Raw genomic sequence first — 26,859 nt, 5'->3', positions numbered from 1 at the left:
CTGGCCGCAGCCCACGGAATACAGGATTCAAATTAGAAAATGAATAATGGAAATTAAGTTCAATATGGTTCAAATCAAAATAATTCCTCCAAATCGTTTTGATAGGTCACTCACTGCTAGATGTGCACTGCTGTTCATTTGTACTTGCACAAGTACTAAATCACACTTCTAGGATGTTGCACTGCTTGTCAGCTGTTGCTTGATTTTAAGAAGATGACATTGCAAGCGTTCCCTCAAAGTATTTGAGAAGCAGAAGTCCTCCAGTATTCTGTATTTCAAATGTATTTCCCAAAAGTCTTTACTGATAAATATGCGTTGAAAATAGACGTGGCCATGCCAAATTGCACCGTGGGTATGTTTCTGGCAACTCAGAAAATATTCTGTAAAAGCTGTGATAACAGTTTAGATGATAGAGGCACAAAATCAAAAGACTATATTGTCATCTGCCATGCTGGAATATGTGTCTCCTTGCATCCATTGATGTCAACTCAAGAGATAACAATGCACAGCTTAAAGCCAAGGTGTATCCTCAGATACACCCATATACGTGCACATCCACCCCCGGCTTCATTCCCTTTCAAATCCACATGGAGCAGCCCTCCTCTTCTCAACCCCCCCCCCCCCCAAAAAAAAAATCACAGAGCCAGAAATAGAAACCCAAAGTAGAGCTAGAACATAAAATCACAATACACCAGACTTCGCTCCTCATCACTTCTTACAGCCACTCAAACTGAAGCGTTACGGGCAACGACTTAAATATGTAAACAGATTTATAATCTGTGTGACTTTCAGAACCAGTGGCCTTAACCTCAATAGTACACACACTAAAGCCCATGGTGCCAGTTCCAAGGTACATGCATGTATTCCTTGGCAAAGAAAAAAAAAAAATCCAAACGTTTCTCCAAATCAGCTCATCTCTCTCACCCTCAACAGATGTAATCATCTCATTGGATCCGATGTCCCTCAGTTCCTTTAGAAAGCCAGTTAGGGTTCAGATGATTTCCCAGTAGTTTGTGAAAAACAAAACAGCATAACTTTGAAAACCTTAACATGAGTGCTGTGGGCATTTCCTTAGGCCTTGCCTCGAGCAGCATCTCACCTTCACCCCCCCCCCCCCCCCCCCCCCAAACACACACACACACACACACACACACACACTGCCGCCTACATTTGGTACACCTCCTTCACCACTATCACCCATTCAGTTATTCAGTTTTCAGTTTCGCCTTCTTCCTTTACATGTTTGCATTGCTCAATGAAATCTAGATTATTAAATCCTCCCCCCGATCCACTGGAGCACTCACTTGTACTAATTGCATGTCATTATTTAAAGGTTAATTAGAAATACTACAAGAACCTGTTTGTCAGTCATCGTTGAATCCAGCCATAGTCTTATAGTCTGCATGTATAGGACTAGTGAAATTGCAATAGCTGGTTTACAATGGTTTAACACACAAAATAAGAAATCATGACGAGATAACAAAACAAAAATGTTCGAAATCATTCTGGCAACTTTAACTTTTTGTTACTTATTTTTACTCACTCCACCTAGTTTATTAAGTCTTAATGTTAACCGATGGGTCTCATCTCCAAGCCTAGGGACTCATAACAGATCACATTTTTGCAGTAGCCCAGCATTATTACACCTGATTCAACTTATTTACTGATTACTGATCCCTTGACTTCCTCCACTGATTATACTTTTGTTTGGTATTAAATGAAATGTGCTGGTGGATCGCCAGAATTACTGTTGAGAGGCCCTGACTCAGAGTACAGTGAACAAACTGTTCTTGAGACTCACAGATGGTTGTAAAAGTACCCTATTCTCTAAAACAGCAGTAGAAAATCTGTTCTGGTTATTTAATGTCGTCTATTGTATTGTTTAAATCATTTTTTCTGCAGATTTGGATCAGTTTTGAGAGCATTAAAATATTCAGGCATGGAAATAATTGGTGACAGCCTTTGGATATTGAGGATTTAATCACGGCCCATAGACAATGACAATGAATTGATTAATTTTTGTTTCATAAAGGAAGAACAGTAAGAGCTTCTGGGCACAACTGGACAGAGACAATGCAAGGGTGAGAGAGAAATCAGGATGTTGACTTTTCACCTAATTTTACATGCAAATATTAACAAGTAGGGGGCACTACAGGATTTTTTTCTTAAAGCAGCGTGTCCAAACATAAACGTCATTGTGCCATAGGCAATCATAACAATGAGTCGCTGCTTGTTCATACAATCATAGACTGGGGTTTCGTTTGAATGTGCAGCATTTTTTTAGCTGTGTGGGACTGATATATTCACTCTATTAATCAGATCCCGTGGCGGCCATATTGTGGGATGCGTTGAGTTCAACTCAGCAGAAGGGAGGAGGCAGTCAAACTGCGGGAGCCCTCTGATTCCCGTCTTTTGTCATGTAGCCTAGCTAGACCACAATCTCTACCGGTTCCGGTTTAAAGGGTTTTATTTGCCAGCCAGTGCTGATCAACATTTCTCTCTTTCTCCTTGCATTCTTCACATATAATAAGAGACTCGAGTGAATTGAATATCTTGTCGACGGATTTTTTTTTTCACTGAACGCAACAGTCATTTCTTTTCTTTTGGCTTGTTTTGCATGAGAAAAGAATGGAACAGACCGTGATTTTAAGTTTCAAATAGCCCAGCAAATCCACTTGGACTATCAGCTGAGCTGTTTTTTGGAGTTGAAGTATTGAAGACGTATGTAACCGGTAGAAAAGAAGTGTGGTTTCTGAAAAAGGTAAGATAATGCAATTGACTCAAAAATTGGGAATCTGTTCCCGAAAGTGAAGTGGTCAGGCCTTCCCTCGGTTTGTGTTGTAAAATGTTGGCTACGTGCTAACCTGTTAGAAGTAAAGACAAGGATAGTAACTGTGGATCATCTGTGGACAATTTTAAACATATACATTTTACTTTAATTTCTGTTTTAATACACTCCTTGATAATTTATCTTCAACTGAATGAGTTGAATCTGCAAGTAAGTTAGTCTCCAAACTATTTCCACATCATGTTTGATGTTCCGTTGTTCGTGCAACGTAATGAAACGTGGTTCATTGTTTATTCTTTTACATTGGCTGAAGAAACACCACAGATTGCAACATTAGGAATTTAGATTTAAAAGCTATCAACTAAATGTAAACCAATATGCTGACATGGTCATTCTCGTTTATCCTCAGTTCAATTCGGATAGTTACTACGGGCCTGAGTTTTTTTTTTTTTGGATAGTGTGTGTCAGTGAATAGCCCATTACTTTGGAATACTGGTGCAGGAAACGATATTCGATACATAATAGGACAAGCGCCGTTATGAACCCGCTAACCTTGTTTCTTGGCAGTTTAGACTGTTGTCATGATTAAAAAGTGTTGACCCTGAGGATCAAATCCGTTTGTGGGTAAAATTAAGACGGTTATATTTCACGTGACTTCATCAAGGCCTTCCAACTTCTCCCGACTGAATAGTCTTTCATTTCTTTTTTTTAAGTCTGGCTCTAGCCATGTCGAAAAGTCTATACTCGAAGACGAGTCTATACTACTTTTAAAGTTTCTAGTGTCTGGTCAGAAAAAAAGTCGCTCGTCTGAAATGAGCATGCCATTATTAAAGAGTGTGGAAATCAGCACAGTGCTCTTCGTGTGCTGGTGAATGTGAATGTGAGAGAGACGAAGTGAGCAGGGTAATTTTGCATGATAATCCCTGACTGTGTCCTCAGTTCACTGGGCGATAACATTGTCTTCCTCAGTATGAGTGTTTGATGCCAAGTGCAGTGTTGTGACCATATGTGTTCCCACACATGCTTCACTATGCATGTATTCTATTGGCTCTTCTTACTGTAAACGGTTTCTTGTATCCTTATATGAATACTGCATTTCCTAAGCTTATAAACAACATGAAGAAGGATTTTTTTTCTTTATCCACAAGAATAATTAAAGAGACTTCAGGCTAAAACATCAGGCCACATGGTTCTTCACCAGAATATCATGGCTTGTCTTATTATAAAGACATAGGACTGAATACTATGTATAGTTGGTGTAGCAGTGTCTTGCTGCAGGGAGGGTTAACTGCCGTTAATGATATTGTGGCGTACTGTGATACTCATCTTTCAGGTTTTTCAGCATTTGGCCGATGTTTATACAATCTTCACGCGTTTATCACAGATCATGTAGGGGAAGACATGAACTGTGACATGATCAGAAAGCACAAGCTACTTTAGATTACTGAACAGTGATGGTGTTTTGAATTGCTATCTGGCCTATCCAACGTCCAGTTTTCAGGGTGAATCATACAGCAGGACACGCGTGTTTTTCAGAATTGAATGTCGCATCGTGTTCCTCTTTGTACACAATAGTCAGGTCTTTTGCTCCTTTTCTCCTCTCTCTGTCTCTCTCATCTCCGTTTTACTCTCTTTTTCCTTCTCCTCTCGCACTCTCTCCAGCCTTTGACAGGCACAGCAGGTGGCTTTTGTGGCATGAATGGACTCGGAAGGAAGTTATCCCCCCCCATGCCCCCCCACCCCCTTAGCTTGGCTCTGATTGGCAGCAGCGGCAGGATGCCATGGCGATTAGGCCATTCCGCAGTGCTGCGAGCGTGCCAGAGCAATTCCAGAGTTACTCTTAATGTGCAGCAGTCAGTCTCCCTCTCTATTTACAAACACAGCATTCTCTCCCCAGAACAGGCTTATCCACCTGAAGTCAAGTATTTAACAAGAACAAAGCAGTGAGCATTGGACAGAGGCTCTGTAAAAATACATTTAGGTGGTATGAATAATGTAATATGAATCGCTACACAACGAGCTGTCACATCATCTTCACCCTTTTCAGAGGCGAGCAAATGCTCTTGCATGCATACGGAGCTTAAAAACCAAAGTTTCTTGGAGAGAGGAACGGTATCCCTGTCACTTGAAGCGCATCGATGAACTGACACACGCACAGTATTTGTCATAATAAAGTCGTTCTAAATTTAAATGTAAAATGGTAATGCCGTGAGCGCGACACGGGATAGAGGGAAAGCGATCAGACATTTGGCGTAAACAGGAAAGAATGTCCCGTGCTGAAGGCAGACGAAGATCCCTGCAGGAGTTTTGCCCGAATGTCTGCGTCTGGAGACAGGACAAGAGGTCACATTGAGTCGAGACGTCTCGTGGGCGGTCCTTAAAAACGGATTCCTCTGTGTCTCCTGGCAGCATAGTGCAGGGGAAGGCTGGTAACAAGTACGACGGTGGATTAGGGCCTATTATCTCTCCCTGGTTATGTAACAGAGCATCTCGCTACTCACTGCTGGTCTGGGAGGAGAGCAAGGTTAGCGCTGATCCGGTTTAGACTAGAAGGGTCACCTTAGTTGGACGTCAATATTTGATAAATAGCTGGGCCGAAACTGGTCTGTCTCGGGGGAACACGTCCTCGATATATGCTGTAAATGGGGTTCGCTGGAATTAGGCCTAGAGTTTCTGCTGAAGTTCCTCACGGGTCTCTGTCCCCCCCCCCCCCCCCCCCCCGGGCTTAAATGAATCACATACTGTCTTTAATCCAGAAACACGCACACAGACAGTCACGGCTCTGTGCGGTTCCTTTGGTTGTATTTTGAGTTAGTGTCTCTTAATCTGCCCTCTCTGGCCGGTGGTTGGCACGGAGACCTGCGCCTCGCGTCACGTGGAATCTGGTGCCTCGTCCATCATAATCAGCCCGGCGTGTTTGGGTCCTTGGCGCTGCTAAAACCCACTCACGTTTCTCCACCGCAGCCCTGCTCTGTGAAGACTGAGAAATGCTTGGTATGAATGGATGGCCTAACAGGCATGGAATCCCCCAGCCTTTTCCGTGACACGTTCGTTAAAGCCCGCGGTGCCGACATTTCCAACAATGCGCATCCATTATCTCATCAGCACTAAAAAGATGATAATGCATTTCCCCGTGGTTAATTTGCGATCTCGCTGCTAAGTAAAGCGTCGGCAAACCCGGGTCAATGGCTTTGAGTGGCATTAAATCTTGCGCATTTGACGTTGCTGATGGTAAACTTAGTTTGAGTGATTGTAATAGTGCTGTACTTACCCTCCTTTTTTTTTCTCCCTTTGTTACGACTCTTTAATTCCCTCAGCGACTAATCAGAAATGCACATTTAATCAGCACTGTTTCAGTAATGACTGAGCGCTTGATGAATAGCTCTGTATGGATGGTGTAAAAGCTGAAACCTTTTTTTTGTTTGTTTTCTGGTCAGTGTTCTGTGAAAATGTATGTGACAGCTTTGCTTAGATGCTTGATTGTCAACAGTTCTCAGTTACATCCACACGGGAGGGTAAACTGTTACATTACTGGGTTCTTCTTCTTCTTTTTTTTTTTCTTAATGAAGGATTTAATGAGAGGATAGCCCTGTGAGACTAATTTGAAAATTGCTTCTGTTTTATACCGGATATCTGATTCCCTCTGCTCTCGCTGCAGTTTATTATGCAGTTTGCTTATTTCCGTTGTTTATTTGTATAAATGTTTAATGACTTCTTCCCCCCTGCCCCCCTCAGCCCGACATATTAGCACAACACATTTGCATTTTAACTACCCATTGTGATCCATAGCTAGTGGACACGCTCAGTCAAAGAATGATTTATAGGACACGCCCAAGCCACCCACGGCCACAAAGCAAAGGTCTTTGTAATGGATAGCTACAAAGGGCACAAAATAAGCAAGCGCCTTCCTGCTTCTCAAATAGTCTTTTTTGGAAGCTTTAACAATGTATGGGGATTATATCCAAGAAGTCTTTCAGTGTGCTCTAAGCTCTTTTTTTACTCAGCAGAAGTTTCCGCTTCTGAGGAGGTTTCCTTATCTTGCATGAGTAAGGCAAATGAATTGTTTGTCATAAAATGGTAACGTGAATCAGATGAGTCTTGAATGACGCTTCGGTTTGTGCTTGCTTTTAAAAAAAAAATGTATTGTGAACTTTAAACATTTGCAGCCAAGCTGCGAAAATACTTCTAGCTGGCGGTAGGTGCCTGTAGAGGGACCAGAGGTGGATGATGGTGGTGGCTTTTACTCCATATTTGGTTCGGGAAAAGGCCTTTGGCTTCAGATTGTCATACCCTGAAATCTTCAAAGAGGGTTTTGTTTGACAGACATTTTACACTAAACTCCTGGTGTTCACAGACATATCAGAAGCACCAGCCTTCTCTCCTCTCTCTCTTTCTTTCTTTCTTTCTTTTTTCTTTCTCTCTTTGTCTCTCTCCATCTTTCTCTTTGCTTATCTACAGCAGCTTTGATACATTGTTTATTTGTCTGACGTATCATTTGTCAGATAAATCTCGGATATCCTCGCTTGGCGTGTTATTTAGTTGAATAGAGCAGAAAGAGATGAGATTTAAAGCCCGAGGCATGTTAACAGTGGTCAACCAATCTGACATGTCTCTGCACGCGCTCTCTCGTTTTATGTTTTTTTTTTTAACAGCTTCCTTGCATTCCCTGATACACGAGAGAAGTGCATAAAAAAGAAAAAAAAAGGCCGGAAAAAAAGGAGCTTTTAGCCCCAACAAAGACTACATAGCTCTGGCTTTAGTTCATCCACAATTACGCGATTACGTGAGTTAACCATAATTTCTCCTCGCTCTAAAAATGCTTCTTTATCCTAATGTATCGCCAGTCGGACGAGAACCGGGCGAAAGCAGTGGGAGTATAGAAATGAATGACGTTTTGACGCGGGGACATACCTGGGCGTGTTAGATGTTGTCTGGACTGAACACACTGGGAAAACCCCGTGCGCGCTCTCTCTCTCTCTCTCTCTCTCAGAAGTCACCGCTGACCTCTGTTGGAGGGTGTGTGTCCACCTTGTGGAGCAGCGGTCGCTGTGCGATGAGAGATGCACTGGGACCTGTGCGGTTCAGGGCTACAGCTGTCCAGTTGAGATTAAGCAGTCAAACTGGGAGGATCAGTCACCTTAAAGGGGCTTCGAAACGACAATCCTTAACAAACACCGTCTTTGACCTCCCCGGATCCCTTTAGCCTGCTCTGCGGAGACCTGGAGAGTGTGTGTTAGTGTTAAGTCGCTGTGTAAGCCTTTAAGAGGCGCGGAGTTTTTGTATGCTCCTATCATTGTTTGGATCCTGGAGGGGATGATTTTTTTTCGGTGGCTCATTACAAGTGGGGTCAGTCGCAGTCGAGGCTTGGACGAGGGTGTTGCTCTTCCATTAGCCCGACGCTAATGGTTTGATTTGGTTTGCTCTCAGCTGGGCTTATTTGTGTGTGAAAAGTTCTTGTGACAGTTGTGCTAGCTTATTTATAGCATCTGTATTCGACTGAAGCTCCTCTCCCCCGCTGGGCTTTGGCACTATTTTTTGACCAGTTTTATATGGGCCATGTGTGAAGAGAGATCTAACTGTCTGCGTGCGCGCGTGCATGTGTGTGTGTGCGCGTGCGTGCATGCGTGCGCGTGTGTTAGTATACAGAGCTAGGTTCATTCTACCATTTAAAATGGGGCCCATCCGTTCGTGTCACCAATGTGTACACACAGTTAATGCTCTTCCTTCTCTATAGGGACAGAGCTGCTATTGTGTGTCAACAATGGCCACATCTGTGGAGGCCTGTCTCTCTCTCTCTCTCTCTCTCTCTCTCTCTCTCTCTCTCTCTGTCGCTCTCTCTCAGCGTTCATGCATTCGCCCAGCCAGCACTGGATTATGACATGCGCTGACGCTCAGGCTCTCTCTCTTGTGTCGGTTGCCTGGTGACTTTGACCGTAACTGATATAGTTGTTTTATTTCCAAAGAGCAAATAATTGTTGACGCACCCTTTTGCTCTGGAGCACTTCCCATTCCCATTCCATAGCACTCACTCAAACTCCACTAGGCTAGTTCCTCCTCTGCTCTCCAGCACAAGAGGCCACTCCCTCTCTGCTCTCCAGTGAAATTCTCCCTCATGTGTGAATCCCTGTCACACTCTTGCCTCTCTGGTCAGTATGTTCTCAAAGCCCTGATTGTGTCTCCACATCACATGTTTTTGCAAGTCATTGCTCCAAGAACAAATTATTATGATTTTTTTTTTTTTTTGCGTTATTTGCTGGGGATGTTTGTGAGTTTTGCTGAAATACACATACCAGGTTCATGTGGTTGCCACACACTCATTGCACATGTCGGGTCATCATGTTCTCTCAGACGGGCTGTTTAGGTTTTTTTTTTTTTTACAGTGGTCAGAGATGACAACGACATAGTCATTTCCTCTGATCTGTGGTGATTCTAAACGTGCCATTTCACAAGAACTGGAGACAGAACACTCTACTGGGTGAGGTAGAGACATACCCAAACTTGTTACATGGGATCAGTTTTTTTTTTTTTTTTTTAAACAACCTTGCCCCAAAACGCGTTATTTTCATCAGTCCTCGGGCTGAAAAAGTCCTAGGTGGCTCCTAGAGGTGGAAACAAACAGTGTTATTATGTAGTTTCAGTTTTTGTCTCTTATTTTGTCCGGGAAGGCGCGGCACAGGAGGAGTTACTATTCAAGCTGTTTCCATTTTCTTGCTTCGAGGCATTGTTCACTGAGCTTAAAATGACCTTGGAGCCTCCCCGTTATCAGCTAAAGTTGCCATGAAGTGAGGAGAAGAACCGCGACATTTTGGCAGCGGTTCTCTCTTTTATAGCAGAGATGGCAATCCCGTTCTTTCATCAGCACGCGCCGCTCCTGGCTCTCCTTTGAGATCCCGTCGGGTGCGAAAGGTGCTGGCGTTTCGTCTCCTTTTCGACGCCCTGCTCTTGTCTCCTTGTTCAGATTCTAAGTGTCTGTTCTCTCTTGTGTGAGCAAGGACTTAGGAACCCTGTACCCTTGAAAGCAGTCCTCTACAACAGTCTTGTTTTCTTTGCAATGAGCTGTGTAGACCAAACAATGGCATGGATAATGTCCTCATGTAGCGCATTCATGCTGAAACGTTGAAAAGTGTTGAAAAGAGAAACGTTGAAAAGATGAGAACAGACCAAAAGTGTTGATTCACAGAAGCTCTTCAACAGTGGAGGAAATATTAAGCAGGAAGTAGACTTTGTCTGGATTGTCAGGGCCACAGGTGACAGTGAATAATATCAACAGGGCTGCCTGCAGTCTCAATGTCTGGCTGTCCTTTATGCTGGGGCGGTTAAGAGAAGAGAGGTGAGGTGCCTCATCAGAGGTCAAGGACTTTGACTCTACCTTCCGCGTACCCCCTGCCCTCTGACCCAGGGATCAAACTGTGGATTTTATGGTTCTGTGAGAGAGGCGTGTGGAAGTGCAGGGTTAAGCAGAGGACAGGTTATCACGTAAGAGGGGGCTGAAAGTGGGTTGAGGATTGCCACAAATCTTTCTCGACTGACGTGTCTGTCTTCGCTCTTACTCGCTCCCTGAGAACTCCAGTTGGCTCAAACGTTTGTCCTCCGTGTCAGAATTCTCTCTCTCTCTCTCTCTCTCTCTCTCTCTCTCTCTCTCTCTCTCTCTCTCTCTCTGTCACACACTGTCACTTGGCCTCTTTTTTCGGTTCTGGAGGTCCTGTGAAGTCCTCCTTCAATAAGACCACCTGTTCCTTCAGGGCTTCACATTCCTTTGCACATGTGCTTTGCCATGTAGATGCTGTCAGAGAGAGACAAAGAACTGAGGCAGTGAGGAGTCAGGCCCGGTGGAAACATAAGCAGGCACAGGGGGCGTCTGGAGATTACTCTGTCATCCCCAGAGATGGCCTTAGTTACGGATAAGACCCCGAAGTATCAGATTCAACCCAGCCAGCAGTCGGCACATGTGGGCTTCCCCCTTTCACGCTGAGCTGTGTGTGTGTGTGTGTGTGTGTGTGTATGTCAGCGACCCATCACGCCAGCCAAGGGCTTGCTTTGAACAGGCTGTGTTTTGGCTGCTTTGCTACGCGAGGGAAAATGAGAAATGGGACACAGACAGTTACAGTTTGGGCAGTGAGAGAAAAAAATAACAGAGACTCCAGGGACAGGCTGCTCTCCACCCGTGATATATTTTGGCGCGTGTAGGCATGGTCATAGCTTTCTCCTCAGCCACGTTATTGATGGGTTTTTTTTTTTAGTGCTGAAATACAGAATGAACACTGTTCTGTGTCTGATATTGGTGAATAAAGGATGAGTCACATCCAGTGTGATGGTAATGGAAAAAGCGCGGTGCTCTCTGTTAAATGATAAAAGCACTACATTCGTATTAAGACTATCAGGGTGGTTATCAAAACAGCGTGAATGCACGTAATGTGGATAGAGTTCAAACGAGATGTGTTTCTGCTCTCTACACAGGCTTGACTATGGGCTGCGTCAAGAGCAAAGAAGACAAGGGTCCGACATTGAAGTACCGACCCGAGGCCAACACTCCGGCGCCGGTCACGACCCACTCGGGTCATTACGGACCCGACCCGACTCAGATGGGACAGTCGCCCGCCATGAAGGGCCCCAACAGCAGCTACAACAGCCACACCTCCGCCCTCACGCCGTTCGGAGGCTCCTCCTCGGCCATCACTCCGTTCGGCGGGGCCTCCTCCTCCTTTTCCACCGTCGCCGTGAGCAGTCCTTTCGCTGGCAGCGTCACGGGTGAGTTTTCAGATGGATGAGGTGCCGGGGGGGGGGGGGGGGGGGGACCGCGCGTGAGCTATTTTCGTCCGCGGCAGCGTCCCTGTAATTTCATTTAGAGGCGCTCTGGCTTCTCTCGTGTTTTTATCAGAGATCGGTTTTATTGTGTGGCTTGCGGTCCTGGCGTGTTCTGGAAATCTGCGGAATCCGAACGGTTCCAGCCTTGATGTTCCTCTTGTAATGTTTCCAATGGCTAAATTTGTTTGCCCAACCTCGGTTCATTCGATGGCAAAAAAACTCTACCCTACTTGTAACGTCCTCGGTTCAAAAGCGGGGTCTTAATATGTTATTTAGGTTCTGTTCGGTTAAGAGTTTCAGATGATGGTTTATATAGAGCAGATGTTATGCAAATAAGACCTCTGAAGCATGATTTCCAATAAGTCTCAATGATATACCATCTCCCATTAGAGAGAGAGAGAGAGAGAGAGTGATGGAGAAAGAGAGTGTGGAGCATGTGATTTCTTCCCCCTCCTCCTCTTTCCTTGCGTGATGTTAATTTCTCTGTTCCCCAAAGCTATAATTTTTAAATATGTTATTGGCTTTTTTCTTTTTTTTTTTAACTTGCAGCAGAGGACATTTACGTAATGTTTGTGCCAGATAACTCTGAGATAATTAGGTCTTTGTCCAGCAATCTTTATGGCTATGATTTCAGCTGCAGATTATGGTTTCGGTACCGTATTTTTTTTTGTACGCGACTGTAGAGTAACACATCGTTTCCAGTTTCTTCAAAACTGAGCAAAAAATAAAGCTTAGTTTAAGTCGATCATCTTAAACCACCGCTTTCCACAAACTTTGAACCCTTAGCCTCCAGCCTCTCAATCCAGCCTTGAGAATCTGAGAATCTGTCTGCCAGACAGCCTGTGAAGGTGTGTTAGATTTCATCAGTAAATGTGAGATTGACTCTCTCTCTCTATCTCTTTCTCTTTCTCTTTCTCTTTCTCTCTCTGTCTCTCTGTCTCTCTCTCTCTCTGGAATAGACAGCTCCACTTGTTAAAGCATGTCTCTCACTCTTCACTTATGGGCACTAGCAGGCCGCTGCTAGCTGCTCTGATTGTCTGGAGCCCTGGTGAGAGTAGAATTGGGATAGTAACAGTGCAAAGCCAATCTCTGGTCGTGTGAGAGGGTAGTGCGAGTGCACCGCAGGAGGTGTGAGCAGCCGTGAGCGTGTCACAGCAAGCCCCACAGTTTGACAGAGTAACAGTCACCAGAGAGGAGTGACTCTAAACGGACTCTGAATGTGGCGTTTGGCCATTATCGGCTCAGTGTGTGAACGATGACTGATAGATGACATAAGGAAGGAAATGATGGTTATGACACCGCCCAGATTTCGCTGTAATGCCTCAGACAGGGTAAACAGTAGTTTTATGATTGCCTGCTTTTGTCCACTGGTACATCATTCTCCTCCCAGTGTTGTGAGGGGTTTATGATGGAATGATTTGACTGAATCAGAATGAGAGAGTAATCAGCTATTTAAGTATTATGGCTTTAATCTGTGTGTGGGTGTTGTTGTAGTGGTGTGCCTAGGTGTGAGTGGGTGTGTGCATTTGTGTGTAGGTGTGTGTATGTGTTTACACATGTTAATTTGGGTGTATGCCTGTGTGTGTGTGTGTGTGTGTGTGTGTGTGTGTGTGTGTGTGTGTGTGTTGTCTTTGTGTATATCCGCTCTTGTTCCTGTTTTGAGGAATAAGACATGTAATCATGAAGCTGTGCTCTGTTCCTCTGTGAGGGGTGAGATGATCTCAGAGGAGCTGCAGAGCTCTAATCCACCATACTCCATCCAGTCTGTCTGATCAGAGCTCTAATCCACCATACTCCATCCAGTCTGTCTGATCAGAGCTCTAATCCACCATACTCCATCCAGTCTGTCTGATCAGAGCTCTAATCCACCATACTCCATCCAGTCTGTCTGATCAGAGCTCTAATCCACCATACTCCATCCAGTCTGTCTGATCAGTCCATCACAGCTGCAAGTCAGAGTCAAAGCACACCAGTCTTGCTTAGTCAGAGTTCCCTTCCACACACACACACACACACACACACACACACACACACACACACACACACACACAGACACCAGTGTCTCTCTGTATTGTTATTATTCTATCCTTTTTACCTCATCATCCCTGAAAGTTTACATGCATTCCTACCATCTGTTTTGCTCTCTCATAGGGATACATGTTGTTTTAAACGACGACGTTGTTTTGAAAATCTCTAACCTGTATTATGCTTTTCATTTGACGTTTTTGTTTGTTTGTTTTTTAAAATTGTGTTAGTCGCACTAACTGTGAATTTTGTATCGGCAGGTGGCGTGACGTTTTTTGTGGCCTTATACGATTACGAAGCCCGGACCTCAGACGACCTGTCGTTTAAGAAAGGGGACAGGTTTCAGATCATCAATAACACGTGAGTCAGAGACGCTCAGCGCAGAATTACTCCTGTACGAATCCGTGCTCTGGCTACACATTTCCTCCTGTCTAGGCCAGTAAGACGGTTCTTACCAAGATGAATTGAACTGAGCAGAACTGTAGGCCTAATGCTTTTTTAATCTCTCATTGTATTCCCGGCCGATACAGGACGGAATCTTTTTTTAATCCCTGATTGTATTCCTGGCCGATACAGGGCAGAATCTGTCTGGGTTAATGCGCCTCCTTAACGGGCCATCTGCTCTGTGCCTCCCCAGCCCAGTTTGCATCTCAGTTCACCAACAGAAATCACCCACACTGGCCCTCCATTAACCAACAGAAATAATCCACACTGACTCTCCATTAACCAGCAGAAATAATCCACACTGACTCTCCATTAACCAGCAGAAATCACCCACACTGACTCTCCATTAACCAACAGAAATCACCCACACTGGCTCTCTGTTCACCAACAGAAATCACCCACACTGGCCCTCCATTAACCAACAGAAATCACCCACACTGGCCCTCCATTAACCAACAGAAATCACCCACACTGGCTCTCCATTAACCAACAGAAATCACCCACACTGGCTCTCCATTAACCAGCAGAAATAATCCACACTGGCTCTCCATTAACTAACAGAAATCACCCACACTGGCTCTCCATTAACCAACAGAAATCACCCACACTGGCTCTCCATTAACCAACAGAAATCACCCACACTGGCTCTCCATTAACCAACAGAAATAATCCACACTGGCTCTCCATTAACCAGCAGAAATCACCCACACTGGCTCTCAGCTCGCCAACAGAAATCACCCACACTGACTCTCCATTAACCAACAGAAATCACCCACACTGGCTCTCCATTAACCAACAGAAATCACCCACACTGGCTCTCAGTTCACCAACAGAAATCACCCACACTGGCTCTCCATTAACCAACAGAAATAACCCACACTGGCTCTCCATTAACCAACAGAAATCACCCACACTGACTCTCCATTAACCAGCAGAAATCACCCACACTGGCTCCCCATTAACCAACAGAAATCACCCACACTGGCTCTCCATTAACCAAAAGAAATCACCCACACTGGCCCTCCATTAACTAACAGAAATCACCCACACTGGCTCTCTGTTAACCAACAGAAATCACCCACACTGGCTCTCTGTTCACCAACAGAAATCACCCACACTGGCTCTCCATTAACCAACAGAAATCACCCACACTGGCTCTCAGTTCACCAACAGAAATCACCCACACTGGCTCTCCATTAACCAACAGAAATCACCCACACTGGCTCTCCATTAACCAACAGAAATCACCCACACTGGCTCTCCATTAACCAGCAGAAATCACCCACACTGACTCTCCTTTAACCAACAGAAATCACCCACACTGGCTCTCCATTAACCAACAGAAATCACCCACACTGGCTCTCCATTAACCAGCAGAAATCACCCACACTGACTCTCCGTTAACCAACAGAAATCACCCACACTGGCTCTCTGTTCACCAACAGAAATCACCCACACTGGCTCTCTGTTCACCAACAGAAATCACCCACACTGGCTCTCCATTAACCAACAGAAATCACCCACACTGGCTCTCAGTTCACCAACAGAAATCACCCACACTGGCTCTCCATTAACCAACAGAAATCACCCACACTGGCTCTCCATTAACCAACAGAAATCACCCACACTGGCACTCCATTAACCAACAGAAATCACCCACACTGGCTCTCCATTAACCAGCAGAATTAATCTAGTTTTTTTCTACAACAAATCAACAGCATCACCACCATCACCTTGAGTATTTCCAACGGTCAGGCTTCTGAATGATAACAGTGACTGTATTTTTGTACGGGCTAAAAAAAAAAAAAATCTGTAATGCTCTGTAGTAATTTGATATTTCAGACAAACCTTTTATATGTAGTATAAATATTTTCTTTTTTGAGCTATTTCCTCATATATTACAAAACGCTATCCAAATAAAATGATATCCCAGGTTGTTAAAGGTAAAATTCAATGCAGGCACAGAGGCCTGTGTTCTGAGGGATACTGCGCTCTCTGAGTACAGGCACAGAGGCCTGTGTTCTGAGGGATACTGCGCTCTCTGAGTGTAGGCACAGTGACCTGTGTTCTGAGAGATACTGCGCTCTCTGAGTGTAGGCACAGTGACCTGTGTTCTGAGAGATACTGCGCTCTCTGAGTGTAGGCACAGTGACCTGTGTTCTGAGAGATACTGCGCTCTCTGAGTGTAGGCACAGTGACCTGTGTTCTGAGAGATACTGCGCTCTCTGAGTGTAGGCACAGTGACCTGTGTTCTGAGAGATACTGCGCTCTCTGAGTGTAGGCACAGTGACCTGTGTTCTGAGAGATACTGCGCTCTCTGAGTGTAGGCACAGTGACCTGTGTTCTAAGAGATACTGCGCTCTCTGAGTGTAGGCACAGTGGCCTGTGTTCTGAGAGATACTGCGCTCTCTGAGTGTAGGCACAGTGACCTGTGTTCTGAGAGATACTGCGCTCTCTGAGTGTAGGCACAGTGGCCTGTGTTCTGAGAGATACTGCGCTCTCTGAGTGCAGGCACAGTGGCCTGTGTTCTGAGAGATACTGCGCTCTCTGAGTGCAGGCACAGAGGCCTGTGTTCTGAGGGATACTGCGCTCTCTGAGTGTAGGCACAGTGACCTGTGTTCTGAGAGATACTGCGCTCTCTGAGTGCAGGCGCAGTGACCTGTGTTCTGAGAGATACTGCGCTCTCTGAGTGCAGGCGCAGTGGCCTGTGTTCTGAGAGATACTGCGCTCTCTGAGTGTAGGCGCAGTGACCTGTGTTCTGAGAGATACTGCGCTCTCTGAGTGTAGGCGCAGTGACCTGTGTTCTGAGAGATACTGCGCTCTCTGAGTGTAGGCGCAGTGACCTGTGTTCTGAGAGATACTGCGCTCTCTGAGTGTAGGCACAGTGACCTGTGTTCTGAGAGATACTGCGCTCTCTGAGTGTAGGCACAGAGGCCTGTGTTCTGAGAGATACTGCGCTCTCTGAGTGTAGGCACAGTGACCTGTGTTCTGAGAGATACTGCGCTCTCTGAGTACAGGTTTTTCCAGTCGAGAAAGCAGTGTTCACATAGGCTTTAATCTCTAATGTCCACCTAACGGATTACCAACGTTTACATAACCCTGCTCGTGTCAAAAGAAAACTCTGCTTTGTTCTGTTCACTTGAATCCTGTCCAGATGTCTGTGTGCACGTTCTTTATTTCAAATGCGCTATTAAACCACGGATTAACGAGATATCAAATTCTTCGTAAACATAAAAAGTAAACCAAAGTTGCCTCACTGCAGTGCACGGGATTGTGCGTCACCCCCCCCCCCCCCCCCCCCCTTTTTTTTCATTCACATGCTGTTTGGGATTTAGCAGGTTTAGCTTTGTTTATCAGATTTCCGATGGAGGCCAAAAATAAGGCTAAACTTGATAACAGAGGCTGTGCACTCAGACCCAGATGAGTGTGAGTTGGCACTGAGAGTAAACATTGCCTTTGTGTGTGTGTGTGTGTGTGTGTGTGTGTGTGTGTGTGTGTCTGTCTGCTCCGCACAGAGAGGGGGACTGGTGGGAGGCGCGTTCTATCAACACGGGGAAGAAGGGCTACATTCCCAGCAATTACGTGGCCCCTGCCGACTCCATCCAGGCGGAAGAGTAAGCCTTCCTCTCCTCCACCTCTTATCCAATCACCTCCATCCACTCCAGTGTAATTAAGAGAGCGTGATGGCCGGTCACACGCACCCGCAGTGAGCAGTGATGACAAACAAGTGAACAAACGCGTGACTGTGAGACAAAGAGCTCCCGCCTTCTTCTCTCTCTCTCGCTCTCTCTCTCTCTTTCTCTCTCTCTCTCTCTCTCTCTCTCTCTCTCTCTCTCTCTCTCTCTCTGTGTCTATTTCTTTCTTTTCTTTATCATGGCATTCCACCTCCCTCTAACCTTGATACTCTTATGCGTCATCTTGCTTATTCACACTGTGGAAGTTTTAGGAATGCCCGCAAACTCACATAGAGGTTTTAGAACTGACGCCATCCTTGCTCTTTGCTTTGGTACCCATATTATGCGGCTCTGTAACGGCAGGTTACGAGGCTTCGTTAGGCACTGCTGAACTCCACAGCGTTACTTTGACATGACATAACTGAGAATGATTCAGCTGAACTCCACCAAGACAACTGTTGTCACTACCACTTTCCCAATGCTGAATTAATGAGTTTTTTGATTGATACCAAAAGTACTATAAATATTCATGCGGAAGCTACGTCACAAAAGAGTTTGAAACTTTTTTTTTTTTTAAACTAGAGATGAGTCAGTTGATAGTGCCTGCGCTCCGATTTACTCATTAATTTTTTTTTTTTTTTTTTTTCACAGGTGGTACTTTGGTAAAATGGGTCGCAAAGACGCGGAGCGACTGCTTCTGGTTCCGGGAAACCAGAGAGGCACTTTCTTAGTTAGAGAGAGTGAGACAACTAAAGGTGAGAGACATTTCTCCTCAGACTCCCTCACATCAAAAGAAACCTTTTCACAAGTGGGTTGTCAGTTCTCACATTTTTGCTCGCCCTTTGGGATTACGGTTTTCAACTTTTTAAGAGTTAAAAAAAAAAAAAACCAGAGAGGGAGTCGCAGCTGGAGCTTTCTGAGAACGAGGAGTGTGTGTACGTACTTACGTGCGTGTGTGTGTGTGTGTGTGCGCGCGTGTGTGTATGTGTGAATGGTGTTTTTTTTGTCTCTCTCTCCTCGCCGCAGGGGCGTACTCGCTCTCCATACGTGACTGGGATGACATGAAGGGAGATAATGTGAAACACTACAAAATCCGTAAGCTTGACAACGGAGGTTACTACATCACCACTAGAGCACAGTTCGACACGCTACAGAAACTGGTGAAGCACTACACGGGTACGTCCTTTTACCTTCTTTCAGAAAGTCAAAAAGTCCTGACGACATTTGAAACGCAAGCAGCTCTCCTAACCGACGCCGCCAAAGCTTAAAACTCACAAATGTTTGAAATAGTCCCAAAAAAAAAAAAACCCTGATATACCAATACTCCAATACGCCGATCATAATTCATGGTTGATGTCCAGTATAACAGAACTCTACACTCACTCATTCATCTGCTCAGGCCTAATGTAACGTGTTACTGAAATGGGGAAGCTGGTTTGGAAAGGACGAGAGTTTTACGGCGCTCTAGCGATGTGAATGTCGGGCTGCGTTCTGAGTGACTCGGACAGGTGCCGGACATCTGCTCGGAGGAATGCGTTTCCATTAAGCGAGATCGCCAGTTAATCTTGGCTTAGTTTTCTAAAGGCGAGTTTCTCTGTGGGCATTCTGACGTTGAGACCAGCGAGAGACGGGGTTGAGCCAGTTACACGATCAGCCTGACACGTCGCCGTTGATGTCGTAGCCATCCGAAACGGCCATTGAAACCTCCTCCGAGCGGGCCAAATGTTCGCGCCGGCGTGACACCGAGCAGAAACCGAAACCGGACACGCCGCACAGTCTCATGCGCTTGTAATAACATTGTTCGGCTTTTGGCAGATTGTCTCGGGCTCTTATCCGTGCCCGTAGAGCTGTTTGATTTTTGGTTGGTTATTTTGTCTGCTCCTTCACTGGCTTAATGTAGTCACTTTGTAAATGGCCCTCTCATTAAAGATCACGTTAAAGACTGAGGAAAGCGTGGAGAAAATGGCTCCTCCATCCGCTGCTGGTCGATTAAGCCCTCGCTTCCTGCTCTAATCTGAACAAGGTCGAGCTTTAATGGAAAATCATTTGTATCTTAATGTGCTTTATGCTCTTAATAAGTCAACGGCCAAAGCAGTTTCTTACCCAGTTTCTCTCTCTGTCTTCCTGCCCATCCCCCCCCCCTCCCCCCCTCCCTCCCCGCCTCAATTTTTCCATGTTATATTTATGAACGCTCTTTGACTGATCGATACGCTGAGAACACTCACACGCGTTTAAATTGGGATTGCAGTGAGTTTGGTCTGATCTCTGTCTCTCTGTGTGTGTGTGTGTGTGTGTGTGTGTGTGTGTGTGTGTTTGCGCGCTCAGAGCACGCAGACGGTCTGTGTTACAGGCTGACCACGGTGTGCCCCACGGTGAAGCCTCAGACTCAGGGTTTGGCTAAAGACGCCTGGGAGATCCCGCGCGAGTCCCTCCGCCTGGAGCTCAAGCTGGGCCAGGGCTGCTTCGGAGAGGTGTGGATGGGTAAGAGCTTCAAGTCTCCTCGAACAAAGACAAACAAACCGAACATGCTAACGCAAACACGCCAGTGTGTTTATGTATGTATTTCAGGAACAAGTTGCTTAAAATCGCTTTTTTTAAAACGTGGCTCTTAGCTGTAGCTACATAATTAGGCATTTACAGAGACACGCACGCACGCATGCACTCACGCTCTGGAGGGCTTGTGAGATGAGTGGGTTGGTAAGCATTACCTAGCTCTTTCATCACTGCCTTCAAAGCCTAGCCTCCAGCAAGTTCCAACATGTCAGCTTTCATTATGCAATTTCAGGAATTCCTCTCCTCTGTACCATTCTCTCGCTCTTGGGCTGTGTGTGTGTGTGTGTGTGTGTATGTGTGTGTGTGTGTGTGTGTCTGTCGTGATGAATATCTTATGCGCCGCTACTCGGCGTTTTTGTTTGCAGTGTATATTGTCATTTTAATTTCACAATTTGTAGTTCTCTGAAAACACTGCCAGACAGGTTTGTAACGTTTTAAAGTTGGCAATAACGCGGTGTTTTGTGCGAGGGCCTTGAAGTGCCTCGCGCAGGAAGGCGAGGATGTACTGGATATTTTATAGACTGCAATGTGAGAAGCAAAAAGAGATCTTCTATTGAGAAGAGCCTTTTGTCTAAAAATGAAACAAACATTCCTAACAGTGTTCTCTTTCTCTCTCTCTCTCTCTCTCTCTCTCTCTCTCTCTCTCACTCTCTCTCTCTCTCTCTCTCTTGTCTTTTGTTTCTTCCTCTGGTTAGGTACCTGGAATGGTACGACCAAAGTGGCCATCAAGACCTTGAAGCCCGGTACCATGTCGCCAGAGGCCTTCCTCCAGGAGGCTCAGATCATGAAGAAGCTGCGACACGACAAGCTGGTGCCTCTGTACGCCGTGGTTTCGGAGGAACCCATTTACATCGTCACAGAGTACATGGGAAAAGGTAAAGCTCACCTTTGCACACACACATGTATTGTCTGCAGTGTTCCCCTGTGTTGACTAAACCGCACGGGCAGTATGCTTTAGTCTTGGTCAGATGATTCTCTTTATGATACACTGGTGCTTTGGTATTTAGTAGAAGTCTTTCCTGACCCGTAAGCTCTGTCTGTAGCTCCGGGGACATGACGCTGTGTAGAGGAGTTTGCCAACGCGGTGACGGAGTTGTGTCGCTGGCGTCTGCAGGGCAAACCACGCACATAGACAGTCGAGCTCTCTCATATGTATTCCAGCAGCACTGAGCGCTAGACAGTACCATTGAAGGACATAAATTAGACAGTAGCGCAGTCTCCATGTCTTTTGTGGTTCATTTGATGATGTAAGAAAATGCTAGGCTCCCCAGAGCAGTGAAATAACTCGGCTTGTGATGTCTTTGCTTGGTCTTAGGGAGTCTGCTGGACTTTTTAAAGGAGGGTGAGGGCAAATTCCTTAAACTGCCTCAGCTGGTGGATATGGCTGCACAGGTAGGAAAAAACACAGCATGTGTCAACCAGTCTCCAAACTGATGTCAAGACAACACCTGCTACAGAGTCAGTCTGCTCCTACCTTCAGTCTGTATCACACTGAGACCTCGCATCTTATGCCAGAGAGAGAGAGAGAGAGTGTGTGTGTGTGTGTGTGTGTGTGTGTGTGTGTGAAAGCTGAGAGACTGTGTGCCTCTTACTGAGAGGGTTTCACTATCCTCTCCATCTGGCTTGTCATATTTAGTTAATATGAGATTTGACAGCAAAGAGTCTCAGTCTCTCTCTCTCTCTCTCTCTCTCTCTCTCTCTCTTTCTCTCTCTCTCTTTTTCTCTCCGGCACAATCAGCCTCATTTTCTGCTTAATGCCTGGAGCACTTAAGCACTCCTCCCGAGGGTCCACTTCACTTTAATGTGTCTGTTTGATTCAGCGTGGGGGTGCTCTAAACCGCTCTCTCTCCGTCCCTGGGCTCCCATCAATGCCACACAGACTGCCTGTTTGCCTGTGGCTCCCTGTACACCCACTCAAACCCCAGCCTCTCTCCTCACACCAACAACACTGCTAAATCGTCTCAACCTTTTTTCACTTCATGCCTCACTGCACTCTACTGTGTAATTGGCTTTGTGGAGCATTTCTCTGTCTTCTTCTTCTTCTTCTTCTTCTTCTTTTTTTTCCTTTTTTTCCCCCCTTTCTTCTTTCTTTCTTTCTGCTGCTTTATTTCTCACCTTCAGATGTGTCTGCTTTCTAGATGCGTCCCGCTTCCCGCCTGGTGGAGGCCCGCTGCTCTGGGAATTTTTGCCCTTCATTAAAAAAAGAAATTGGCTACTTTATTCACTAGACAACTGCCTTAGTTGAGACTGCTGATAAAGCCACCTTAACCTGACATTGATAAAGTGCTTTCCCCAGCATACGGAACCCGACCCGTATGCTTTTTCCGAACCGGGCCAGCGAACGTACCTTTTCATGTACCATAAATGGATTAAAAAGGTTGCGTTTGATGGTCACATTTCCAATTTCGAATGAAAGATGGTGAAGATTACAGTAAACCTGGTTTCTTTTTTCGTTGTTGTTGTCTTTTACAGATTGCAGATGGTATGGCTTTCATTGAAAGGATGAACTACATCCACAGAGACCTGCGTGCGGCTAACATCCTGGTGGGAGAGAATCTGGTGTGCAAGATCGCTGACTTTGGTCTGGCTAGGCTGATTGAAGACAATGAGTACACTGCAAGACAAGGTTAGTGGGTTATTGATATTGACACACAGGTACACCTAAATGAAGGAGGCCAATACCTGATGTATGTGTAAAGCACTATCTACCTGTATGTGAAATATGAAATATTTGTTTGTCATTTTTGTGTCTGTGTTGGTGGTCTTTGTTGTTCTCTAGATGTGTTGCTGGTTTTGAATCAGTGTAGTCTCCTTGCAGTATCCCGTCCGTTGACTCTGAGTTTTTGAGCCTGCTCTGTCTCTCTGCTGACTCCTGCTGGTGGACCAGTGCCCTGCAGACTCAGTGTTGATTGGTTACCTTCTTTTTTTTTTTTTTTTTAAACACTTTGTTTTCCGAAGAGCGCGCTCACTCCGCCCAGGTGCCACGGACGTTGAATGAGTGGTATCGATTTAGCCCGTCGGTTTATCGGGTGTGATTTCCGCTCGCGCAGTTTAACAGGCTGACGACTCTAAAACAAACAGTAATGTAATGAAGCATATTTGTCTAGCCTGAGGACAGGTGAAAACAAGATTTCTCACCGTTCCTGAAAGAGATTTTGAAAGATATTTTTGTCCAGCGTCTACGTCAGCACCCTTTTATTTTTAATTTGCATAGTCAACGGGGAGACTAAAATTGATCAGCAAAGCAGAGAACACATCTAGCTAATGCTGTTCTGGCTCCTTCTGTCACTGTCTTCAGCCTGTGATTTCTGGCCGTAGTTGTGGAGCAGAGATTTTGAACGAATCCCTCAAGTTTCGTGAGTCAGGTCCTGAACATTAGGATTGGAGTCGTGGACAATGTTCTCAGATGTCCTGAACTAACGCCCACTGATTCATCCTAGGGGCTCTTGAACAGTGCAGTGGGTTTGTTAGATAACGGAACCTTCTCGCTCCTTACAGGAGCCAAGTTCCCCATAAAGTGGACCGCGCCCGAGGCCGCCCTCTACGGCCGCTTCACCATCAAATCCGACGTCTGGTCCTTTGGCATACTGCTCACCGAGCTGGTAACCAAGGGCAGAGTGCCGTATCCAGGTGAGTTTATGAGAGGCATTATGGGAAATTTCGTCACGCAAATACATTGTGTTTGGCTCATTTTGGAGGCTCTATCCGCACAATTTTGTTTGTCGGAGAGAAAAAAAATCTAGAAAGTTCTTTGCCCTCGAACCGGATTTGCCCTCGGGGAAGTGTGCGCGAGTGAGTAATTCACAGGGAGGTTCATTAAACAGCCTACTACACGCTATTAGATCATCTGATAAACAGGGAAGACTCAGCAGTCTTGACCCATACTCAAGGACACACAAAGCCACTGGGGTCAGGAGAGATGAGCCATGCCCCGAGTTGTGTTGGTATTCGTGATCGTCCTCCTGCGAGCCCCCTGCTGGAGGAGTGAGGAACTGCTGAGTTTTTAAATTCTTCCTGATTAAAGGGAGCCATCTGGCTTCTGCAGACATGGAGACAAGCCACCAGTTCTTATTTACTGCCATCTGGCCTGCCCACCCGGTACCACTCACCCACAGTAAAAACCCCTCTTTCTCTCTGCTACCCCTTGAGCAACACAACTCCCTCTCTCCCAAAATCCCACCCACACATGCACACGCTGATGAGATACTCTGCTTGACTGGCTTTTTCATCCTTTTTTTTTTAAACCAAAACCTTTTGCTCTCATGAAATATTCACCTCAACATTAGAGCAGCTTCAGAACTGAGGATCTGCCTGTTCCGTTTTGGGCTCATATCCATATGTTCACATTGTATGAAAACACCTTATGTGAATTCCTCAGTATATGTCCTGTGTATCAGTTAGTAACTATAGTGTTTAAGTGTGTATAGCCATCATTAGCGACGTGACAACTATTGGTGAAGTGTATATATTTTCACTCATATTATTGTATGTTTCTTTTTGTCTCTGTGTCTCATACACACACACACACACACACACACACACTGAAATGTTTGTTTGAGGTTTGTGGGATTGTGAGCGTTCTCTAAGCCCTCAGAGAGACTAAAGAGGAATGTGGGGATGTGGCTGTGTTTAGATCACTTCTAATTAAAGGACAACTGTTCTCCTCCCCCGGGGGGGCTGTCACTGAGTTCATGAGTGCTGTCCGGTCGGCACACGTCAATACAGGGCTACAGTCCTCCTCTCTCTCTCTCTTCCTCTCTTTCCCTCTCTCTCTCTCTCTCTGCCCCCCCCCCCCCCTCTCTGTCTGGGTCTGCAGTAGGGCAGCGCTGACTCATACCCAACAGGGTGCTTCCCCAGAATGAGTGTAAGTCTGAGTGTCTAACCTCTTCCTGTGTGTGTTTGCCTGTGTGTGCGTGTGCCTGTGTGTGTGTGTGTGTGTTCCAGGCATGGTGAACAGAGAGGTGTTGGAGCAGGTGGAGAGAGGCTACAGGATGCCCTGTCCTCAGGGTTGCCCTGAGTCTCTGCACGAGATGATGAGGCTTTGCTGGAAGAAAGAGCCTGACGAAAGACCCACCTTCGAATACATCCAGTCCTTCCTGGAGGACTACTTCACCGCCACCGAGCCGCAGTACCAGCCCGGGGACAACTTGTAGAGCGTCCTCAACCCCTGAGATGGCTAGCGGCTTGTGCTTCAGAGCCCACAGACTCTCGTCCCAAAAAAAACACTGTGGCATGTCTCCTCCAACAGCCTCCAGCAGCCTACCACAGTACAGACTTAGTCTCAGAACCCATGTTCATTTCCTCTCAGCTTTTTTAAGTTGTAGACAAGGTCCAGATCTTTTCACAGTAAAAAAAACGTTAAAGGTACTTGTGTGACTCGGATGGATGGATGAATGAATTTGTACATCTTTAGGTTCGTTGTTTGTTTGTTTGTTTGTTTTGTTTTTTTGTCTACCTGAGGATAAAGTGTCTAGCGAGGCTTGTAAGATCACTGTGTCTGCTGGTGTGGGATGGGGACACACCACATCATCAGTGCTTCTGGAGGCCCTCTCAGCACGCACAGACACACACACACACACACACTCACACACACTCACACACACACACGCACACACACACACAGACGTACAGAGAGAGAGAGAGAGCGAGAGCTCAGTTTCAGGGGCGTTGGGCTTAAACAAAGCAATGAGAACAGCGCTGAGGGCTGGGCCACAGTTGCACACAAATGTCTGATTTTCTCCTTTATTTTTTTTTTTCTCCTCAATTTATTATTATTATTTTTTTTTTTACTTTTTTTTTTTTCCTCTTTGTCTGTACTTTTTTGTCCATTAAGCTCAATTCCTTGACTTTTTTTTTCCTAAATCAAGAACTATTCGACTTTTTATTTTTATCTTTCATTTCTTTTTTCAGTTTCATTAGTTTGAATTCAAAAGTGACCAACAACTGTGGTTGAATCAGACAGCATTTCCAGACATTTTCAGGCACACTGCCACCAAGAGGAAGAATCTGGAAGTATGTGTGTGTGAGAGAGAGAGAGAGAGAGGGAGAGAGCAAGAGAGAGAGTGATGAAATCGTGATGAATAGAGGTGGATGAGTACTTAAGAAGATGAAAATTTATGATGCATGAGTAACAAGGTTACGAGTCAGGGAGACACTGTGTATGGTTTCAGTAATGTTAAAATCAGCTGAGGGAAGGGGTGAAAATTTCTAAATGTCACTTACCTTGATAGCAAATCATGAGAGATTTTACATTTTTATTTCCTTATATTTTATCATGTCTTTATACCTTTTGAAATTTTGTAAAAACTTGAAATCCTGTTGTGTGAAATGAACGATTTGGAGACTCTTCATTGGTCAGACAGACAAGTTCTCTGCTTTTTTTTTTTTTCCCTGATAATGTTATGAGGCAAAAAAATTACACCATTTCTGTAAGCTGCTAATTATCAAATGAAAAAAATATTCAAAATTATTTCTGAAAATGTATAATATTTCATATTTCCACAAATTTACTGAGCAGTGGCTCAGGTGAACATTTCATCAGTAGCGAGTCCACATTTTCAGTTTTGATCA

General features: G+C 45.3%; 1 protein-coding gene across 1 annotated transcript; it reads left to right on the top strand.

Annotated features, from left to right (window-relative positions):
• The first annotated feature begins 2,638 nt into the window (after positions 1-2,638).
• Positions 2,639-25,612, top strand: yes1 (YES proto-oncogene 1, Src family tyrosine kinase). Its single transcript, XM_030773084.1, has 12 exons — positions 2,639-2,761; positions 11,246-11,536; positions 13,879-13,978; positions 17,578-17,676; positions 18,388-18,491; positions 18,763-18,912; positions 20,062-20,217; positions 20,985-21,164; positions 21,605-21,681; positions 22,762-22,915; positions 23,788-23,919; positions 25,234-25,612. Exons 2-12 carry the CDS (start codon positions 11,254-11,256, stop codon positions 25,440-25,442), a joined length of 1,644 nt encoding a protein of 547 aa, XP_030628944.1. The 5' UTR covers positions 2,639-2,761; positions 11,246-11,253; the 3' UTR covers positions 25,443-25,612.
• The last annotated feature ends 1,247 nt before the right edge of the window (positions 25,613-26,859 follow it).

This window comes from Chanos chanos, chromosome 5 (genome assembly GCF_902362185.1).
Source record: "Chanos chanos chromosome 5, fChaCha1.1, whole genome shotgun sequence".
NCBI classification, from domain to species: domain Eukaryota; kingdom Metazoa; phylum Chordata; class Actinopteri; order Gonorynchiformes; family Chanidae; genus Chanos; species Chanos chanos.
Note: the sequence above shows the minus strand (reverse complement) of the source record. Positions and strands in the feature narration are given on the sequence as shown.